Source organism: Jaculus jaculus, chromosome 12, assembly GCF_020740685.1.
Source record: "Jaculus jaculus isolate mJacJac1 chromosome 12, mJacJac1.mat.Y.cur, whole genome shotgun sequence".
Classification (NCBI taxonomy): Eukaryota; Metazoa; Chordata; class Mammalia; order Rodentia; family Dipodidae; genus Jaculus; species Jaculus jaculus.
Genome location: NC_059113.1, coordinates 50955010 through 50975830, shown reverse-complemented (window position 1 = coordinate 50975830; position 20821 = coordinate 50955010). Strand labels below are relative to the sequence as shown.

The following is a 20821-nucleotide window of genomic DNA, read 5'->3' as shown; positions in this document are numbered from 1 at the left end:
GACGCTGACGCTGTACCCCTAATCACACCCATGTGCTGGAGGACACTGACGCTGTACCCCTCATCACACCCGGGTGCTGGAGGACGCTGACGCTGTACCCCTAATCACACCCGGGTGCTGGAGGACGCTGACGCTGTACCCCTCATCACACCCGGTGCTGGAGGACGCTGACGCTGTACCCCTCATCACACCCGGTGCTGGAGGACGCTGACACTGCACCCCTCATCACACCCGGGTGCTGGAGGACACTGACGCTGTATCCTCATCACACCTGCGCGCTGGAGGACGCTGACGCTGTACCCCTAATCACACCCATGTGCTGGAGGACACTGACGCTGTACCCCTAATCACACCCGCGTGCTGGAGGACACTGACACTGTACCCTCATCACACCCATGTGCTGGAGGACGCTGACGCTGTACCCTCATCACACCCGTGTGCTGGAGGACGCTGACGCTGTACCCCTCATCACACCCATGTGCTGGAGGACACTGACGCTGTAGCCCTCATCACACCCATGTGCTGGAGGACGCTGACGCTGTACCCCTCATCACACCCGTGTGCTGGAGGACGCTGACACTGTACCCCTCATCACACCCGCGTGCTGGAGGACGCTGACGCTGTACCCTCATCACACCTGTGTGCTGGAGGACACTGGCAATGTGCCCCTCATCACACAGGCGTGCTGGAGGATGCTGACACTGTACCCCTCATCACACCCGCGTGCTGGAGGACGCTGACACTGTACCCCTCATCACACCCAGGTGCTGAAGGACGCTGACACTGTACTGTGCTGGAAGATGCTGACAGTTCAATCTCCAAGGCCCACATGAACACTGGGCATAGTCACACATTTAATAAAAATGTTTTAGCTGTTGGGCGTGGTGGCGCACGCCTTTATCCCAGCACTCGTTGGCAGAGGTAGGAGGTCCACCATGAGTTCAAGGCCACCCTGAGACAACATAGTTTATTCCAGGTCAGCCTGGACCAGAGTGAGACTCTACCTCGAAAAAACAGAAAGAAAGTGATTTATTTATTTATTCATTTATTTGGGAGAGAAAGAGGCAGGGAGAGGCAGATAGAGAATGGACATTTCAGGGCCTCCAGCTGCTGCAAATTAACTCTAGTTGCATGCACCACTTTGTACATCTGGCTTACATGGGTACTGGAGAACTGAACCTGGGTCCTTAGGCTTTGCAGGCAAGCTCCTCATGTACTAAGCCATCTCTCCAGCTCCTAGCCACACATTTTTGTAACCCCAGTCCCATAGAAGATCAGAAACTCAAGAACCACCAGAGTACAGATATGCACACACAGAGAGAGAAAGAGAAAGAGAAAGAGAGAGAGAGAGAGAGAGAGAGAGAGAGAGAGAGAGAAAGAGAGCGAGCACAGCAAGCTTTGGGATAAGTAAGAGTGTCTGGCTCAAATAAGAACAGATAGTAGGGTTTGGGGAGATAGTTCAGCAGTTAAAGGCACTTGTTGCAGAGCCTGCCAGCCTGGGTTCAGTTCCCTAGCCTCCCACATAAAACCAGAAAAAGTGACACAAGCATCAGGCATATCCCATTTGCAGTGGCAAGAAACCCCAAGTATGTATACACACACACACACACACCCACACACACACACACACACACGAAAAAGAAAGAAAGAGAAAAACAAAAGAGCCAGGCATGATGGCACATGCCCTTAATCCCAGCACTCAGGAAGCCAAGGAAGAGGATTGCTGTGAGTTTGAGTCCAGCCTGAGACTACAATGAATTCCAGGTCATCCTGGGCTACAGAGAGACCCTACCTTGAAAAACAAACAAACAACAACAAAAAAAGAATGGGTGTGTAGTGGTTTGATTCAGATGTCCCTATGAACTTAGGTGTTCTGAATGCTAGGTTCCCAGTTGATGGAGATTTGGGAATTAACATCTCACCTGCCTGCAACAGGGTAGAAGAGTGATGAGGAGCAGGACACCTGACAGGCTGCTCTGGCAAGCATAGGGGAGCACAAGTGCCACCTAGGAACATACATGCACCACACACGCGTGCAAAAACTAAAAACAGCTTAGGTCTTTATGTAGTACACCCAGCACCAGTACCTCCTCACAAATGGAAGTCCTTTAAACAGTGCTTTCTCCACCCCAAAGGTCAGGAGGGACTCTGGAGCCTCAGGAAAGAGTGAGGTGGGCAGAGCATGCCAGGACCTGTCAAGTTCCCGTTCCTCTAATGGGCATGACAGTCAGACATGTCCATTTCTGGAAGCAGGAAGTCTTTGAGGACAAAGGTGTCCTGGCCTCTTGCCCACTCCACAACTGTCCTTCCATATAGAGCTGAGCTTACTGAGAGGGGCCCAACAATCCTTAAAACCAGAGCTTCAGTTTCTGCATTTGGTAAATAGTTTCCAGTTCTTTAGGTTTTCCTGGAAATTGCACCATCTTTTAAGTTTTAGCCAACATCATAAGACAGTGAAGTCAAACTCTGACTTCATCCAAGTGAGACGCAGGACCCTCGTGTCAGGAGAGAAAACCCCAGCAGTCTTCCTGGCTGGCCTGTTTGGACTCTTTATAGCTGTGCCCCCTTTTGCAGAAGTCAACGTGGCTTCACCAAAATACTTTGGACTGTGGCCATTCTCTGGCCCCAGACTCATTTCTAACACCTGCCATAAAACTTCAACTAGAAATTGTAAGCCAAACTAAACTCTTCATTCCTTAAGTTGCTTCTGATCAGATATTTGTTCATAGCAATGAGAAAGCAACTAATACAGAGTGGCTTCCTGTTTTGAGGAAGAAACTCATTTCAGATGACTCCCAAGCATAGCTCCCAGTCTGAAGTCCACAGCACCAGAACAGTGGAAGCTTTGAACATTCTTTTCTCAGAACATCCTGCCTTTGGTGGACCTCAGTGTGTATAGAATACAGGTGATGTGTGGTTGGTATGGTATGTGACACATGCATCTATGAACTATGTGGTGTGCACATATATCCATGTGGTGGGTGATTGCATTGAACACATCTATGTATCACAGCAGAGACATGCTTTCCAAATCAAATGAATAACTTTACCACCAAAGTTATGAGAGCTTCCTAAACAATTTTTTAAACCATTTGAAAACTATTGACATGTAAGCCACACATATTACAAGGTTTTCAAACAACTTTAAAGAATTAAAAAAAAAAAACTTTTAAAGTTCACCTCCACATCAAAGAACAATTTCCAGAAAACTAAAAACAATGGTCCTCTCTAATAACATATTGTGAACATACTTAAAATTATTTGCTAGTGATTGTTCAGTATTTTTGCTCAGCTACTAATAAAATAGAAGCCTAAGAAAAGATACCTCTGAGTCTAATCAAAATTTAAGAATAAATTTTAAGCCGGGCATGGTGGCACACATCTTTAATCCCAGCACTTGGGCAGCAGAGGTAGAAGGATCTCTGTGAGTTCAAAGCCACCCCAAGAATACAGAGTGAATTCTAGGTCAACCTGTGCTAGAGTGAGACCCAGCCTTGAAAAAACCAAAAAAAAAAAAAAAAAAAAGAATAAATTTTAAAATAAGCAAAATTTATAAAAGCTATCCATAGAGGTAAATAGAACATTGATAAAGAAAATAAATAAATTATACTGCCCTAAATACCACCAGATCTGTAAATGGGAGAAGATAACTTTTGAAGAGTTCTTATAAAAACAAAGCTTTGTTCTGGAAGCAAAAAGGGAACTCCAGGGAACTATTCGTTCCATTTGTGACTTAAAATCTCCTCCAGGTCTGAGGACATGCCTCAGTGGTAGGACACTTGCTGAGCAAGTGAAAGGTCTGGGTCCAGTCTCCATGGGGATCTCCTATAACTAGCTCATCATTTCACTGACCAAAGGAGTAAGACCACACAAACTGAAATAGAGCTATCACCAACACTTGTGAGAGGTGTATCTGCTTGCTCCCTCACAGCTCTGAATGGCTCTGGCTTTAAATTGGGCCTCTTTTTGTTTGCATTAACATTTGAGTCAGCCCTAAACACGGTCACTTCTCAGCACTCCTCTATGACTGAGCTCTACCTCAGCCCCCCTCAGTCTTCTAAAGACTGCATTGTCCTTCATCACATCACAGTTGACATACTTTACAGATCAAATGAATAACTTCACCAACAAAGTCCTGAGGGCTTCCTAAGCTGAAGAGCAATCCTTCTTGTGGGGACCATGTGCCAAAGGCTGACCTTGTGCAGCCCACACAGTGGCCCCACCCAGCTGTAGACTCAGCTCTTACCAGACAGCCCCAGAACTGAACCTCAGACTTGCTTGTCTACAGTCGTGCTGCCATGAACTGCTATGGACCAGTTGCAAAGGTGAAACTGATGCAGTATTGAAACTGATGTCTTCTACATTTCTAGCAACCTATCAGGTCCAAACAGGAGGCAGTTTTTAAATAGATGTGTAATGAGGACATTTGCTGTTAGACTTTTCTATTGATCTGGGGTATGTTTTCTTATTCTTGTTCTTTTATGTTTTCACACTTTTTAAAAGATAAGATTCTGGTTGAGCATAGTGATGCATGTGTTTAATCCCAGCACTTGGGAGGCATAGGTAGGAGGATTGCTATGAGTTCGGGGCCAGCCGGAGACTACATAGTAAATTCCAGGTCAGCCTGGGCTAGAGCGAGACCCTATCTCAAAAAAAAGGAAAGAAAGAGAGAGAGAGAGAGAGAGAGAGAGGGAGGGAGGGAGGGAGGGAGGGAGGGAGGGAGGGAGGAAGGAAGGAAGGAAGGAAGGAAGGAAGGAAGGAAGGAAGGAAGGAAGGAAGGAAGGGCTGGGAAAAGATGGCGTAGAGGTTAAGGCACTTATCTGCAAAGTAAAAGGAGCTTGGTTCGATTGCCCAGGACCCACATAAGCCAGATGCACAGGTGGCACATGCATCTGGAGTTCATTTGCAGTGGCTGGAAGCCCTGGCGTACCCATTCTTTCTTTCTCTCTCTCCCTCTCCCTCCCTCTCTCTCTCTCTCTCTCTCTCTCTCTCTCTCTCTCTCTCTCTCTCTGCCTCTTTCCCTCTCTCAAATAAATAAATAAAAATAAAATATTTAAAAAGATAAGATTCTGGAATGCTTAGAGGGGTAAAATGGTGTTGTTGGTAAGGCCTAACCTGACAGGAGTATAGACTTTGGAACTTCCTGGGTGCATGAACTCCAGCTGCTATTTAACAGCAGGCCCAGGTGGGGGATGTGGCTAAGTGGCTGAGTACTTGCCTAGCTTACACAAGGCCTTAGGATCAACTGTCAGCACCATATAAACCTGTCATGTGGCCTTTGCCTATAATCCCATCATTTGGGAGGTAGAGGCAGAAGGATCAGAAGTTTAGGGTCATCCTTATTTACACAGTAAGTTCAAGACCAACCTGGGATGCATGAGACCTAGTCTAAGTAGATGATAAGGATAGATAGATGATAATGATTGATAGACAGACAGACAGATAGATAGGCAGGCTGATGATTGCTGGATAAATAGATAAAAGCTAACAGACTAACAGAAAGCTGTCTACCTTCCTCCTAAAGAGAAAAGTGATGATTTTATGTGTGTGCAGGTTGCACATGTACATGTGTACACATGTGTGCATGTGCACATAGAAACCAAAGGACAACCTCAAGTGTCATTCCTCAGGAACATTGTCAAACTTTTTTTTTTTTTTTTTTTGAGGCAAAAGCTCACTAATTAAGTTACCCTGTCCTCTTGGGATCCTCCTGTCTCTTCTTACCCTACATTGGGATGACAAGTGCACACCAGCACGCCTAACATTTTTACATGGGTTCTGATGATCAAACTCAGGTCCTTGTGCTTGCAAGACAAGTACTTTACCAGCTGAGCCACTTCCCCAGTCCACAAACTTAATGTTTTTATTTATATTTATTTATATTAGACTGAGGGAGAGAAAGAGAGGTAGGGAGAGAAGGAGAGAGAGAGTGGGCACACCAGGGACTCTACCACTGCAAATGAACTCCAGACACATGCAAGATGTCACCATGTGCAGCTGGCTTACATAGGTTCTGGTTAATCGTACCTGAGTCCTGGGATTTTGCAGGCAAGCACCTTAATGGCTAAGCCATCTGTGCAGCCCATAAACTTAACTTTAAGAAGCCTAAGCCTAGGGCTGGGAAGATGGCTTAATGGTTAAGGCCTGCAAAGCCAAAGGACCCAAGTTCAAGTCCCCAGGATCCACATAAAATCTATTTGCCAGTTTTATATATTTTTTTAATTTTACTTTCTTTTTTTTTGAGAAAGAGAGAGAATGAGCATGCCAGGGCCTCTTGCCACTGTGAATGAACTCCAAACTCATGAGCTACTTTGTGCATCTGGCTTTACATGGGTATTGGGAATTAAACCTGGGCCATCAGGCTTTGTAATCCAGTGCCTTTACTCACAGTCTATGTTTGTCTATTTCAAATGTAGGCTTTTGGAGCTGGAGAGATGGCTTAAGCAGTTAAGGCACTTGCCTGCAAGCTTAATGACTGGGATTCAATTCCCCAGTACTCACGTAAAGCCAGTTGCCCAAGGTGGTGCATGCATCTGTAATTCATCTGCAGTGGCTGGAGGCCCTTGGGTGCCCATATTCTCTCTCTCCCCCTCTGTCTCTGCTTGCAAATAAATAAAATATTTTTAAAATAGGCTTTTTAAAGCATTAATTATAATACAAACATTCTAGAAGTAACTGATATACAGTCTATTGTCACTGTCTAACCTCAAAGTTGTCAGGGTTTTTAGTTTAATTCCACATTTTGGCCCCTGACATATAATTTAATTAAGCAATGTAAGAGGAGTTTTCAGTTTCCCTTAAGATAAACTCAATCAAATGTGCAGATTTTATGCTGGTTTGTGTCCCTTTTGGTAAAATATAACAATCCATATTCAGTAGCTAAAAAGCAGGTCAAATTAAAATGTGTACGCAAAGGGGAAAGAGGCCTATTTTTAACACTGATGGTCATATTGTTTATAAGTGCTTTTATGTAGTTAAAGATAACACAGAGTTATCCATTCATTTGGTGACTTGATTCCAAGGTGACAGGATACTCTATATTCTGTGGCGTTTTTTAATTGGATCTGCAGCTAGACATCTTGCAGGTTTGTTAATCAGGTGGGGATAGAGTTCATGTCTGCTCAAAGTCAAGCCTTGGTGGCAGAACTGAAATAACGTCACTTGGAATGTTGCCCCTTGTCTGCTAGGAATGTGTCCAGCTGTGGAGGCTGTGGCTGGCCAGCTACTCAGGACAAAATAAGTCCTTAGTAGATTAATGAAACTGTTCTCAGCATAAGCTTCTTGAACATCATGACATGCTCGCAAACAGCAGGGATTCTACCCACTGGAATGTAGTATATCCTTCTTGGTATTGGAAGAAAAACCCCATGTTCAGCCTTGGGCTTCCAGGTACCACAAACCTCATCCCTCTGAGCCCATTTAAATAGAAGACTACAGTCACCAGAAAAATAGTCACACTTCTTCGGCTGCTTAGACCAAAACAATTTGAGACCAAAGAAAAGCTTGCTGGGAAAGAAAGTGGAGCCCATCTTACAGAACGCAAGGCAGCATTTGGCCTTCCCTGCCACAAACTGAGTATTTCAGTTGAGGAGAAAGAAATTGCCCACCACCTCACCGCCACAGGAGGTCACAGAACCAGTGACACTAGATACCTCTTTCATCTAGGCTGCTTGGTCTAACCAATGTGTTTCATAAGCAGTAGGTAGGCCAGATCCGGGTTCCAGGGACGGTGCCCAGAGCCAAAGGGCACTGGCCAGACATCTGAGGAAGCCAGGTGGCAGAGACATGGCCAAACGGCAGAGGCCCAGGAGCTCCAGGGCCATGTGAGGCGGGCAGGATGGTTCAATCTTTACCGCCCGGATACGGGAAAGCTGCATTTGTAGTTGGCCAAGCAAGCTTACTGCTAAAGAGTGAGCATCTGTGTCCTCGCCTGTAAAGTGACAGTGGCGCGTGCCCCAACCATCCACCCCTCTCGCACCCTGGAGCTTCTGGGGAAGGGTCCTGACCCTGGCCGCCACCCCAGTCGGAACCCCAAGATCGCCCCTCAAGGGCAGCCCGCTCGATCGTACCCACCTTGACCACGTAGGTGACTCCGGGCCCCAGCACCTGGTCGCTGGCGTGCGGCGCTCCCCGAGGGGGTCTGGGCAGTGGCTCGTCGGCCGGCCGGCCCTTCCTGGCGCTCATGCCGGGAGCCGGGGCGCGGGACGCGGGGGTCCCGCAGCCGTCCGCGGCCGCCAGGCTGGGCGCGCTGCTGCTGCCCGAGAGCCGTGCGCCCGGCCGCTCCCGGGAGGCCGACGACAGGCCGCGCAGGCCCGAGCTGGATAGTTTCAGGTGGGACACCTTGTGGAGCAGGTGGCCCAGGCTGCCCGGCCCATCGTCCGGCGCCTTGCGCAGCGCCTCGCCCGACACCAGGTAGGGGGCCGCCGCCCGGGTCGTGCGCGTCGCCGCCGCCGCCGCCGCCGGGACCTTGCCACCTCCACTCCCGCCGCCGCCGCTCACCGACAGGCTGTGGAGAAGGTCATCGACCGAGGTCACCGAGTCATTCCTGAAGCGGTTGTACTTGGTGCGTGGAAGCATGCCCCTCCGTGAGCTCGCCGCATCCGCCCGGGCGCTGCTTGGTGCCGGCCCCGGCGCGGGCTGCAGAGCATAGCAGACCAGCCGCGGGGCCCCGGGACGGGACGAGGAGCCGGGGGTCCCAGGACGGCCTTCTGGAGATGCTTCCAGAACCTCCCACTGTCACAGGCCAGCGCAGCTGCCGCCGCTCAGCGCGGGCCCCGGAGATCGCTGCTGAGGGGTGAACGGTGGCTTTGCAAAAGTCACTAGACTCTCACGGAGCGCCCGGCTGCTTGGGGCTGCTCCCAACAAGAGCAAGAGCATGACTCACTCAGAGAGGAGACCCTTCTCAACAAAGGCTCGGTGAGCACCGCAAATCACTTCCTGTAGCGGAAAAAAAAAAAAGGCGAAGCAAAGAAAAATGACATCCACACGCTGGCTGCAAGTGAATCCAATCAATTCTCAAATTTCCATCTTTCTACCTGCCCAGATATTTCCTTCCAACCTTGGCTCTTTTTTTTTCTTCACCTGCCCACCCATCCCATCACGCATTTGTGTCCAGGGTAAATTTAGTTCCTTCAAATGATCAAATGAACTTTAGGAAAATCCATTATTCCAGGTTAGGCTTCTGTCTTCCCTTGCTCAGGCTTAGCTGCGAGCCCCAAAAGTGTCTGACAGCGAGCGACGCATTAAAATGTGACGAAGCCTTCCTTCTTAAGAATAAATCTTCAGCGAATTCTGATGAATCTTGATTTGGAAAAAAGCAAGAATTTTTAAATAGGAAGGGGGAAAAAAAGAAATAGTCATTATCAGGTGAATATAAAATGTCAGTTTCCTGGGGTTTTCTTGTTCTTTTCAAATCCACAGAGCAGCCATGACGAGTGTCTTTGTGGCGACGCAGTTTATCAAAACAATTTGAAATTAAATCTGCTTGTGAATACACAGGGCAGCTCAAGGGGTCTTCCCTGCTAATTTAAGACATCCAGCAGTCTTTCTCAGCCAGGGTTAAGTTGAAAATCTAATTCAAAAACAGGGAGAGAGAGCTTCTCCCAGGAGTGGCAACAGGCTCTAGAAATCCATTCCAAAAATCAGGGCTGCGTCGCAAGCTTTCTTCCAACTGAATGTGTTAAGCTCTGGAAAAATGCCTAAGAATCGTTCGCAATACATTCCAATGTGCCTGCAGATCCTGCTTGCAGCCCAGCAGTGAGAAAGAAAAAGATGCAGTTGCTCCACAGGAAGAAATAAACGCCTTGTTGTTGGGAGTCAGGCTTGAGCTTGCAGCGAAACGCACAGGCCTTCTTCCGCCTGCCTAGGAGAACAGGGCACTGGTAGCTCCCCCCAAGGTCTTCCCGAAACCCCGACACCCACGGACCCCTTCCTCGGTGGCCTCATGCATCAGGATATCCTTCCCCACCGTGCAGACATCCACCTTCAAAGTTTCCCCGCAACTTCAGCGCAAGCCAACGGATTCACCCCTACCACATTCTCGGGTCACCCTGGGCATGTGTGGCAATGCGGTCCCGAGGCTGGCTCCGGGCTGGAGGAGTGGGGTTTATATGGGCTTCGCGGGCTGCCGGCCTGTGGTGGGGCAGGCGGGAGTGCAGTGGTACCCACGGCCCTGCTCCGGTGGGTGCCGCGGCCCTAGCCCAGCAGCCGCCAGGCATTCAAGCTCTCCCTTCCCCTGGCTCGCATAGCAACAGCAAATGCACACCCCACAGATGAGGTGTGATGGTGATCAGAACCCCCCTCAGAAATGAAGCGAGACGGGCCCACCATTCCCAAACCGGGATCTTCATTAGATGCAGACCAAAAAAAAAAAAAAAAAAAAAAAGCCAGCAAAATGTGAATGAGATGCTGTTTTGTGTGAATGGAAGGGCCGGCGAGCGAGCCAGCGTTTCTGTGAATGAAGCCGGGCCTCGCGAGCCGGTGCCAGGCAATCCCCGGGCTCCGGCGGCCTCAGCCAATCAGCGGCCGCGCCGATGACTCATTCAACAAAGGCTCGCTCAATAGTGGAAGATTCCATTTCAATCAAGGGCGGGATCTTTTATCCAACGGCAGTGTGGGAAAAAAAAAAAAGGAAAAGAAAGAAAGAAGGGGGAAAAAAATCCACCACCCTGCTTGGGATTATAAAGAAATGCTTTAAGAAAAACCGAGCTGTTTAGAGAGGGAAGGAAAACCTGGTTTTAAAGGAAATTCGAAAGCGCCTGGGTCGGGTCTGAGGGTGAATAGGACCACTCTCTTGGAGGTGAGCTGTCCCCTCAACTTTCATTCACCGGTTCTTCTCCATCACGGAGCAGCCATGAATGCACGGCTTTGGTTATGAATGTAACAGGGGCTGTCACAGCCTGGGAGCTTCCCCCTGAATTCTTCTCTAATAGAGGCATAAAAGAACTTCTATGCGGGCAGGAAGTGGGGGGGGGGGGGAGAATCCAAAAAAATGCATTGTTAACCCTTTAGCCAAAAGAAGGTTTTGAGTTCTTTAATTATGCTGAGGTGACCGGAGGGATTTGGGTCACTTAGAAAATACGAATAACAGTATGAATTTATCACATTGGAAAAAAAAATATAGACTAAGAGGGTGCTTAATTTTCCAAGAACAAAACATACAGTAAAATCACAGTTATTTGGAAGATATGAACATTTTGGAATATAGGTGTGATAGTTAATTCTCTGGTTGTCCACGTAACAGGATTTAGAATCACCATGGAAACAAATCTCTAGGCAAATCTGTGAGGGAGTTTATAGATTAGGTTAACTGAGGTGGAAGACACGCCTTAATTGTGGCCTAAGCCTCCCCTGGGCTGGGATCCTGAGCTAAGGGACCGCGAGCTGAGCACCAGCATTCATCTCTCTGCTCCATGACTGGGGACGCTTCATGCTTCTACTGCCATGCTTCCCCGCCATGATGGACCTGACCTCAAGCTCTGAGCCAAAATAAACCTTGTCTTCCACAAATTGCTTCTTGCAGGTACTTAGCCATAATGAGGAGGAGAGTAACAAATACAAAAGGAGAAAAAGCCGGGTGTGGTGACACGCCTTTAATCCCAGCACTGGGGAAGCAGAGGTAGGAGGAGCACCTTGAGTGCCAGGCCACCCTGAGACTACCTAGTGAATTCCAGGTCAGCCTGAACTACAGTGAGACCCTACCTCAGGAAAAAAAGGAAAAAAAAGAAAAAAAAGGAAAGCGAGAGACAAAAAGGGAGAAAGGCAAAAAGAAAAACCTAAGTGTGTTTTGGCATGGGGATGGAGCTTCCCAGCAACTGCAGACTGGCTCACACACAGGAAGAGTCTTTTGCTGGGAAGCTAGAGATGCTCGTGGTAGCCCTCTACTCCAAAGCCTAAGCACCTAATGATCAGGTACAGCAGACTAGCAGTGGATGAGAAGAGACACTGGGTAGATAATGATAAATTTAGATGAGATGTTCCTATGTGATTGAATGTAGTTTGTCTTCTCTCAAAACCCATGCTGTTGCCAGGCATGATGACCCCAGCCTTTAATCCCAGCACATAGGAGGCACAGGAGGGAGGATCACCATGAGTTCAAGACCACCCTGAGACTACATAGTACATAGTGAATTCCAGATCAGCCTGGGCAAGAATGAAACCCTATCTCAAAAAACTAAAAACCAAACAAACAAACAAACCCATACTGAAATCTAATCCCAAGGGTGTAGGCCCTGAACCCAGCTGATGTTTAAAGGAGGGGCTTGTGAAAGGTTATTGGGAGTATTAAAATCATGAGAGTGGAGGCCCATGATTGATTCTTTGTGGCTTTATTTTATTACGCTATTTTTACACGTATGCATGATATTCATGCATGTGTGGGGCATAGATGTGTACACACATGTGGAGGCCAGAAGTCAATGTCAGCTTTCTTCCTCAATTACTGCCCACCTCATTTATTTGTTAGAAATGATCTCTCACTGAATCTGGACCTCGCTGATTCAGCTAAGCTATCTAGCCAGTAAGAAAGGGATCCTCCTCTTTCTGTCTACCAACATTGAAATTACAGGTATGTGCCAGCACTCCCAGCTTCTACATGGGTGCTAGGGATCAGAGTTCAGGTCCTCATGCTTGAATAGCAAACACTTCATCCACAAAGCCATGTCCCCAGCCCTTGGTGTCTTTCTAAGAGGAGAGAGATCAGAGTATGCACACACACACACACACACACACACACACACACAATCACTCCCCTTCCTTAGACCTGAGCCGCTTTTAAATCTCTCCCCTTGTTTATCCCAGAGCAACCTGAGGACTCTGACAGCAAAAAGGCAAATGAGTCCCCTTGACCAAGAGCAGAACTGGGAGCCAAAATCATCTTTCCATTTTATAACTCATGTGACCTGCTGGATTGTGTTATTAGCAAGAGAAAAATTGAAAATGTAATAAAACAATCTAATGAATTAAAAGACAATGCCCTGCCTGGGAGCCCCAAAGAAGCAGCAGACAGTGGGGGCTGCCTTCCAGGAGAGAGATACCCAGTGTGGGTGAGTGGTCAGTGCTGCCTTCCAGGAGAGAGATACCCAGTGTGGGTGAGTGGTCAGGGCTGCCTTCCAGAACAGAGATACCCAGTGTGGGTGAGTGGTCAGGACTGTCTTCCAGGACAGAGATACCCAGTGAGTTGTCAGGACTGTCTTCCAGGACAGAGATACCCAGTGTGGGTGAGTGGTCAGGATTGTCTTCCAGGACAGAGATACCCAGTGTGGGTGATTGGTCAGGGCTGTCTTCCAGGACAGAGATACCCAGTGTGGGTGAGTGGTCAGGACTGTCTTCCAGGACAGAGATACCCAGTGTGGGTGAGTGGTCAGTACTGTCTTCTAGGATAGAGATACTCAGTGTGGTGAGTGGTCAGTACTGGCGTCCAATGTAAAGGCACCCAGTGTAGATGAGTTCTCAGGGTTTTTTTTCCATGATAGAGGTACCCAGGGTGGGTGAGTATTCAAGGCTGTCATACAGGATAGAGATACCCAGTATGGGTGAGTGGTCAAGGCTGTCTTCCAAGAGAGATATAAGCAGTGTGGGTGAGTGGTTAGGACTGTCGTCTAGGATAGAGGTATGCATTGTGAGTGAGTGGTCAAGGCTGTCATTCCGGGTAGAACTACCCAGTGTAGGTGAGTGGTCATAGTTGTTTTCTAGTATAAAGGTACCCAGGGTGGGTGAGTTGTCAAGGCTGTCGTCCAGCATAGAGATACCCAGTTTGGGTGAGTGGTGAAGGCTCTCTTCCGGGATAGCTGTACCCAGTATGGTTGAGTGTCAGGGCTGGAAATTAAAACTAGGAAATGTGGGATGACTTAGCAGTTAAGGTTTATGACTGTGAAGGCTAAAGATCCAGGTTCGATTCTCCAGGTCCTACGTAAGCCAGATGCCCATGGTGGCGCCTGCATGTGGAGTTCGTTTGCAGTGGCTGGAATCCCTGGCATACCCATTCTCACACTATCTTTCTTGCTCTCTCCTTCTCTCTCTGTCTCTAATAAATAAATAAAAATAAATATTTAAATAAAAATAGTTTAAAAACTGGAAAATGTCAAACTTTCCAGAAGGGAACTAAAAAAAAATCGTCAGGGGAGCTGACTCCATTTGTAAATTGTTTGCCCTGCAAGCAAGAGTACTCAGCTTCAGATTCCCAACAGCTATGTAAAAGCTGCATATGGTAGAGTGCACCTGTAAACCCTGGGGAGGTAGAAACATGAGGACCCTGGGGCTTGCTGCCTCGTCCATCTAGCAAAATTGGTAAACTCTGGTTTCAGCAAGAGACCCTGTTTCAAAAAATGCAAGGTGGAGAACAACTATGGAATACATTGGACTCAACTTCTCATCTCACAGCTGTGCACATACAGAATAAGAGATCAAGTGTACTCCTTTAATCCCAGCACTCAGGAGGCAGTGATAGGAGAAACACTGTGCATTCAAGGTTAGACTGAGACTACATAGTGAATTCCAGGTCAGCCTGGGCTAGAATGAGACCTTACTTTGAAAAACTAAATAATTACATAAGAGATCAAATATTGGGCATTGTCACAGTCAGCTTCATGTTGCTAGGATGAACTTCCAAACTAGGCACAAGTTATGGAGGAAGGGCTTTATTTGAAGCTTTCAGGTCCAGGGGAAATTCCATAATGGCTGGAGAAGCTGGCTCCATTATCAGATCCATGCAGAAAGGGAAAGCAACCATCACCAGCACAAGCAAGCACGCTCCAGGAGCCCCAGGCTGAATTCAAGTACTCTGCAAATCTTAGGCTGGAAATCAGATCTGACCCCCAAAGACACGTTAGGGCTCGACCCTAGGATCCACCCACAGTGACACCTCTTCTAGCCAGGTAAATGGAAATCCAAAAAGGTTTAATAAAACTCCTGAATCTCTTAGAGGACATCCATTCACAAGCATGGTAACATGCACCTGTAATCCCAACACTGGGGAAGCTGAGGCAGGAACACAGTGAGTTCTGAGCTGCCTGGGCTACATAGTGGGATCCTGTGTCAAAAGAAAACAGGAATTATAATTTGGAGTAAAAGTGTAGAGGCCAAGTTTGAAGGATACCATATAAGAATGAGAAAAATCTGTGGTAGTTAGCACATGCAGCGATGGCTACCATAACGACCCTGATGGATTGTCACCACATACAGGCAATGCACACCAGTTATAAGCACAGTTGACAGCCTCTCTGCACAAATAGAAGCCAAGTGCCACAGGGGTTCACAGTGTTCTAGGACCACATGGGATCAGGAAGTGGCAGAGTGGTAATGCCCTCCATTTTTATGGCCATGCATGGTCCGCTTCGGTAAGATGTTTAAGGCGTCCACTAACACTTCTCTGCATGTGGTGATTACTCATCATTGGATATCTTAGCAAGGATAATGGCATCCACTGAATGTGAGACCAAAATAAAACACTGAATGAAAGAAAAATGTAATACAGTAGGTACAGCACAGAGAGTTGGGGTACATTTAGAACAAGAAAGTAGGACACAATGAGAAACATGAAGATCTAGGACAGCCTGGTTCTGCCGTACTTCCCCTGCCGTGGTGAAAGTTCCCCTAGACTATAAGGTGAAATAAACCCTTTCCTTCCACATGCTGCTTTTGACTGGGTGTTTTGTCCCAACAACAAGAACCCATCACCCCCTGTGCTGTGGCACAAGTGCTGAGAGTGCCATGACAAGCTCTTGCAGAGGATGGTAGTACACCAGAGATGCCTCAGAAGGAAAATCTGGAAGGAAATGGAATCCCATGGGAGCCAGTGGCATTCCAGCTGTAATTGTGGAGGATAAGCTGCCAGAAGCATCTGTATTTTGGGAGGAAATCATTGGAAAATTAAAACCAACAGAAATTTAAAGGAAGAGAGAAAGAGAAGGAGGAAAAGGACAAGAAGAGAAGGAGGAGGAGGAGGAAGCAGCAGCAGCATATAAGGAGGGGAGAAAATAAGTGAAATTGCAGTAGAATTTCCCCAAACAGACGGGAGGGGCATGCCAGGGGCTCACTGCCCTGTCATAAAGGCATTTAAGGTGAGCTGTGGATATAGTGCAATAGGAGATTATGTGCCTCAGTGCTCAAGGCCCTAGAGACTAATCTATGTGGGGAACCTTTGGACACAGAGGGGGGCAGAAAGAAGCAACTCACAGATATAGATGCAGGAATCAAAACCCTCCTCTAGGTTATACCAAGTATGACCTCAAACTGGGTCCTGTTTCTCTCTTGTCATTGTGGAACCAGTGATAAGACCAAGGGCGACTGAGCAGCAAGAGAAAATTTTTATTCCTTAACTGCTGAGCCATCACCCCAGCCCTTGAGACTTTTTTATTCTGAACCAAGAATAGAAGTGACAGGCTAAATGGCAAGTCAACTTCTAAGCCTGTTCTACACACAAAAGTTATGATATACAGTGAAAAAAATGAGGGAAATGGGCAGATGATGAAGAGAAATAATCGTATAGCTCCTGAGAATGGGCAAGGGTGTGTGTGTGTGTGTGGGTGGGTGGGTGTGTGTACCTGTGTGGTATGTGAGCATGCATGCATGCATATTAAGTTTGTGTGTGTGGATACTGACCAGAGATTGACATCAGATGTCTTCAGTTGAGCACAGGGCTCAGCATTCCACCAATCCAACTCATCTAGCTAGCCATCTTGTCCTTGGATTTCCCCCCCCCCCCAATCTCTCTCTGCCTCCAAAGCAAGCTCTAGGATAGCAGACAGCTGTCATGCCCCTGGGTGCAGGGGATCCAAACACAGATGCTTGTATTATTCCATCCACTGAGCTCTCCTTAGCTACTGGGATTTTTCAGTGTCACCATTTTTTGTTCCTTCTATGGTCCTCTCCAGTCATTGTCATGACAATTTGTAACTGTGATGGTTCTGGGGCATTGTCACTTTGCACACACTCGAGGTTATCATGAAGTTGGAAGTTGTCTGCCCTCACTATGACAGCCACCACCTTAGATCCAATCTGTTGGCCAGTCTACCTGAGGGACATCTTGTCCTCAAGGATAAACAAGATCAGGGTGGGGTAAAATCAGCTAGGTCATCTGGAAACAAAATAATAGAGTTGGAGGATGTGGAGACTGCTCAGTGGATAGAGCACTTGCCACCCAGCATGAAAATCTGAATTTTGATCCCAGAACCCATTTAAAGTGCTAGACATGGTAGTGCACACCTATAAAAAAGTTCCAGAGCTTGGGAGACACAGGCAAGGGAATCCCTGAGGCAGGCTGGTTAGTCAGTCTAGCCAAATCAGTGACCTCTATGTTCAACAAGCAGCCACATCTCAAAAAATAAGGTGATTGGCCAGCCAGGTAAGATGTGCCCACTAGTGCCCATCTAGTCAAGAGAGTTCCAATGTTCATGGGCCAGCTAGTGTAGCCTTCTGAGTGGCAAGCCACAACAAGAAGAGACCTTGGCTGGGCATGGTGGCGCACGCCTTTAATCCCAGCACTCAGGAGGCAGAGATAGAAGAATTGCTGTGAGTTCGAGGCCACCCTGAGACTCCATAATGAATTCCAGGTCAGCCTGGGCTAGAGTGAGACCCTACCTTGAAAAACCAAAGGGAAAAGAAGAAGAAGAAGAAAAAAGAAGAGACCTTGACTTAAACAAAGAGGAAGGAGAGGACCAACATCCCAAGGTTTTCCTTTGACCTTCACATGCGTACAGTGACACACACAAGCTCCCTTACACACATTATATATATACACACATACAAATTTTAAATAGGAATAAATTATTGGCACAACATAGGTTAACCCCCAAAAAACACATTATGAGCTGGGCATAGTGGTGCATATCTCAGGACTCAGGAAGCCAAGGTAGAAAGATCACTATAAGATCAAGGCTACCCTGAGACTAGAGAGTGAATTCCATGTCAGCCTGGACTAGAGTGAGACCCTGTCAACAAAAACCCAAAAAAGGGCTGGAGAGATGGCATAGTAGTCAAGGCTCTTTCCTGAGAAACCTAAGGACCCATGTTCAACTCTCCAGGTCCCACATAAGCCAGACGTACAAGGTAACATGAGTATGCAAGGTCGCACATGCACACAAAGTGGCACACAAGTCTGGAGTTCAATTGCAGTGGCTGGAGGCCCTGGCATGCAAATTCTCTCTCTCATAAAGTACACACACACACACACACACACACACACACACTATGCTAAGAGAAAGATCAGACACAATAGTCCACAAGCATGACATCATTAATGTGAAATGTCTTCATGAGCCAAGTCCCCTGAAGCAGGTCACAGACCTGTCCATGGCTAGGCTAGAGTCAGGGTTCCTAAGATGGGAATGGGTGCAAAGGAACTGTGGAGTAGTGGGAACACACAGAACTATCAAAGGGTGCTGATGGTTGAAATTGATCATTTTAAACTAGGAACCAAGCATTAAAAATATGAACCTGTTGGGAGCTGGAGAGATGGTTCCGTGGTTAGAGGCACTTGCTTTTAAAGCTTGGCATCCTAGGCTTGATTCCCCAGTTCTCGTGTAAAGCCAGTTGCACAAAGTAGCACATGATCTGGAGTTCATTTGCAGTGGCAGGAGGCTCTGGTGTGCCCATTCATCTCTCTCTAAAATAAATTTTTAAAAAATGAGTCTGTGGGGTACACATCAGATTCAAACTATAATAATAGGTTAGTCCTTGAAACCATCCATTCCTCATTTAAAATGTTGCAGGAAGTCAACTGCCCTGTGCCCTTCTCAGAGCACAGCTATTTGGAAAAGGATGGAACAAGGTGGGAAAGAAGAGATCTAGCAAAATAAGGAAACTAAAATTTTAGTAAATAACAGAAAGTTGCCAATTTTAGAACTAGAGTCATTATGCTTTTGAGATCTCCCTGAAGGAGCTATACCCATGACACTAAATTTTCATCTTTTTTAAAGGCATTTCTCTACCTCTTAGTCAAGGGTTGGGTTACTGAACCCCACCTGGAGAAGACACTGGAGTCTACAAATGTGAAATGGTTTTCACCAGCGCATAAAGTCAGAGAGAAACAATCCACTGAAGACTCCTCTCTCCAACCACAGCCTACTACTTTTATAACCTAGAAGACCATGAAGACAGTTTCTTAGGCCCAGAGTTTTTTATTTTATTGCCAGCAAGGGAGTGGGAGGTTCAGAGAGAAAGAGGAGGCTCTGAATCACCTGGTATAAGAAAGAAAGGGTTTTAAATCCTCCTTAGGGAGTAGGAAGGGAAGGGTTTTCCACTGGCTGCAGGGGTGTCTGGTTAACACAATGGGGACAATTTTGCTGGGTCCGAAGTGTCCCAACAATGGGTTTTATCCTCATTTTCAGTCAGATGGTGCTGGCTGGAAGGGAATTGTTGTTTTTCCTCTTAACTCAGGTACAGCAGGACCTAAGAATTACCACAATAGAAAGTGCTGATTTCAAAACCCCAGACTAGTCTGAACTTTACTATATGGAGGAGAACAAATAAATCCCTGAACCTCAGTTTCCCTAACAGGAGATAACTTCCTCAGGCCAAGTTAGAGTGGGGCCAAGGGGGAGGAGGGCAGTGGGGTTGGAAGGAGAGGCTTCTGAAACCTTTACCCTTGAGGGGCAGACTTGAGAATCTTGTAATTTTCATGAGCTCCTGAGCCTTGTAAGTTTCCTTACCTTCCTGAGTCTTATGAGTGCCTCCCCCTTCAGGAGAGAAGGTTCCAGTTCAGAGGCTATGGCTATGTAAGTGTGACCCTCCCGAGTTGTAGGTTTCACTTGTTTGTCTAGGCTTTCCTGGTAAATTTTATCACATCAATAGAGAACAATACATTAAGGAGCAAGGAGGGACTGGGGGGGTTATGGCTGTCCTGAGTTCCATATGAGATGGCTCAAGCACAAAGGGTGTCAGAAGACCGACTGGTAAGAATCTGTAATGCTTTCCATGAATGATACCGTGGTGCCTGAGTGACATATGACCATCTGTTCAATGACCCATGATACGTATATGAACATTTCCCTCCCTAGAGCCACAAGCTGCCGCTTCATAATACTTAGTTGTGATCACAGGTTACCTTTGCCCCGAATTTCCCTCTTTAAATCAGACATTGCTCTGGGAGGAGGATCCAGGAATAAACAACTTATATTTTATACTGAAGGACACTCAGGAGAAAGCTAGCTTCTTTTAGGCAATTTCAGTTAAGGACAAAAGCCCACAGAAAGAACCAGAAGGTGCCACTCTGCCTTGGCAGGAATGGAACTCACATCTGATCCAGATTTATCCACAACAGCTGCAAGGGCCCCTGCTGTCCACAGTCTGGCATACTACCTAGGTGGGCTGACCTTCACTACCTAAAATAGGCTGGCTTTTGGGGTTTGCTCTTTGAATTTACAAACCAGTCAGGTCTTCCCTTTTACATACCTGAATCTGACATAAGAATCCATTTTCAATCCACTATAAGGGCTTGTCTTGGCTGTTCCATGTCTGTCCTGTGAACTCTGGCCAGAGATACATAAGCCTGGCTCCCCACCACCCCCAGTCAAGGGAGACACAGCACTGTTTCTTGACCTGGGTAATTTTCTGATTGTCTCAGTTGTATGCTGTGGGGCAACTTCTCACTTTAATTGCATGTAAGATTTTCTTCTGGTCTCTGGTTTCCTTTACACTCTAGATCTACCACGTGTTTCTTCTAAACTCTGAGCCTGCTACCTGTATAATTTCTCTATACTTGGAGTAACCATGGGTATGATTCTTTAGTACCCATGCCTCATTGCCTGGCACTCTCTCTTTCCTATTCACAAACTATCACCACTTACTTTGAACTTTCTTCCATGGGAAGGCTCAGGGTAGATGC

General features: G+C 47.0%; 1 protein-coding gene across 2 annotated transcripts in view; it reads right to left on the bottom strand.

Annotated features, from left to right (window-relative positions):
• Shc3 (SHC adaptor protein 3) overlaps positions 1 to 10377 on the bottom strand; it is a 144408-nt gene extending 134031 nt beyond the window's left edge. For both annotated transcript variants that reach the window (XM_045131780.1, XM_004668365.2), the window contains exon 1: positions 8074 to 10377. In XM_045131780.1, the coding sequence (XP_044987715.1) occupies positions 8074 to 8577 (504 nt within the window). In that variant the 5' untranslated portion in view covers positions 8578 to 10377. The remainder of the gene's footprint in view (positions 1 to 8073) is intronic.
• Positions 10378 to 20821: the final 10444 nt, after the last annotated feature.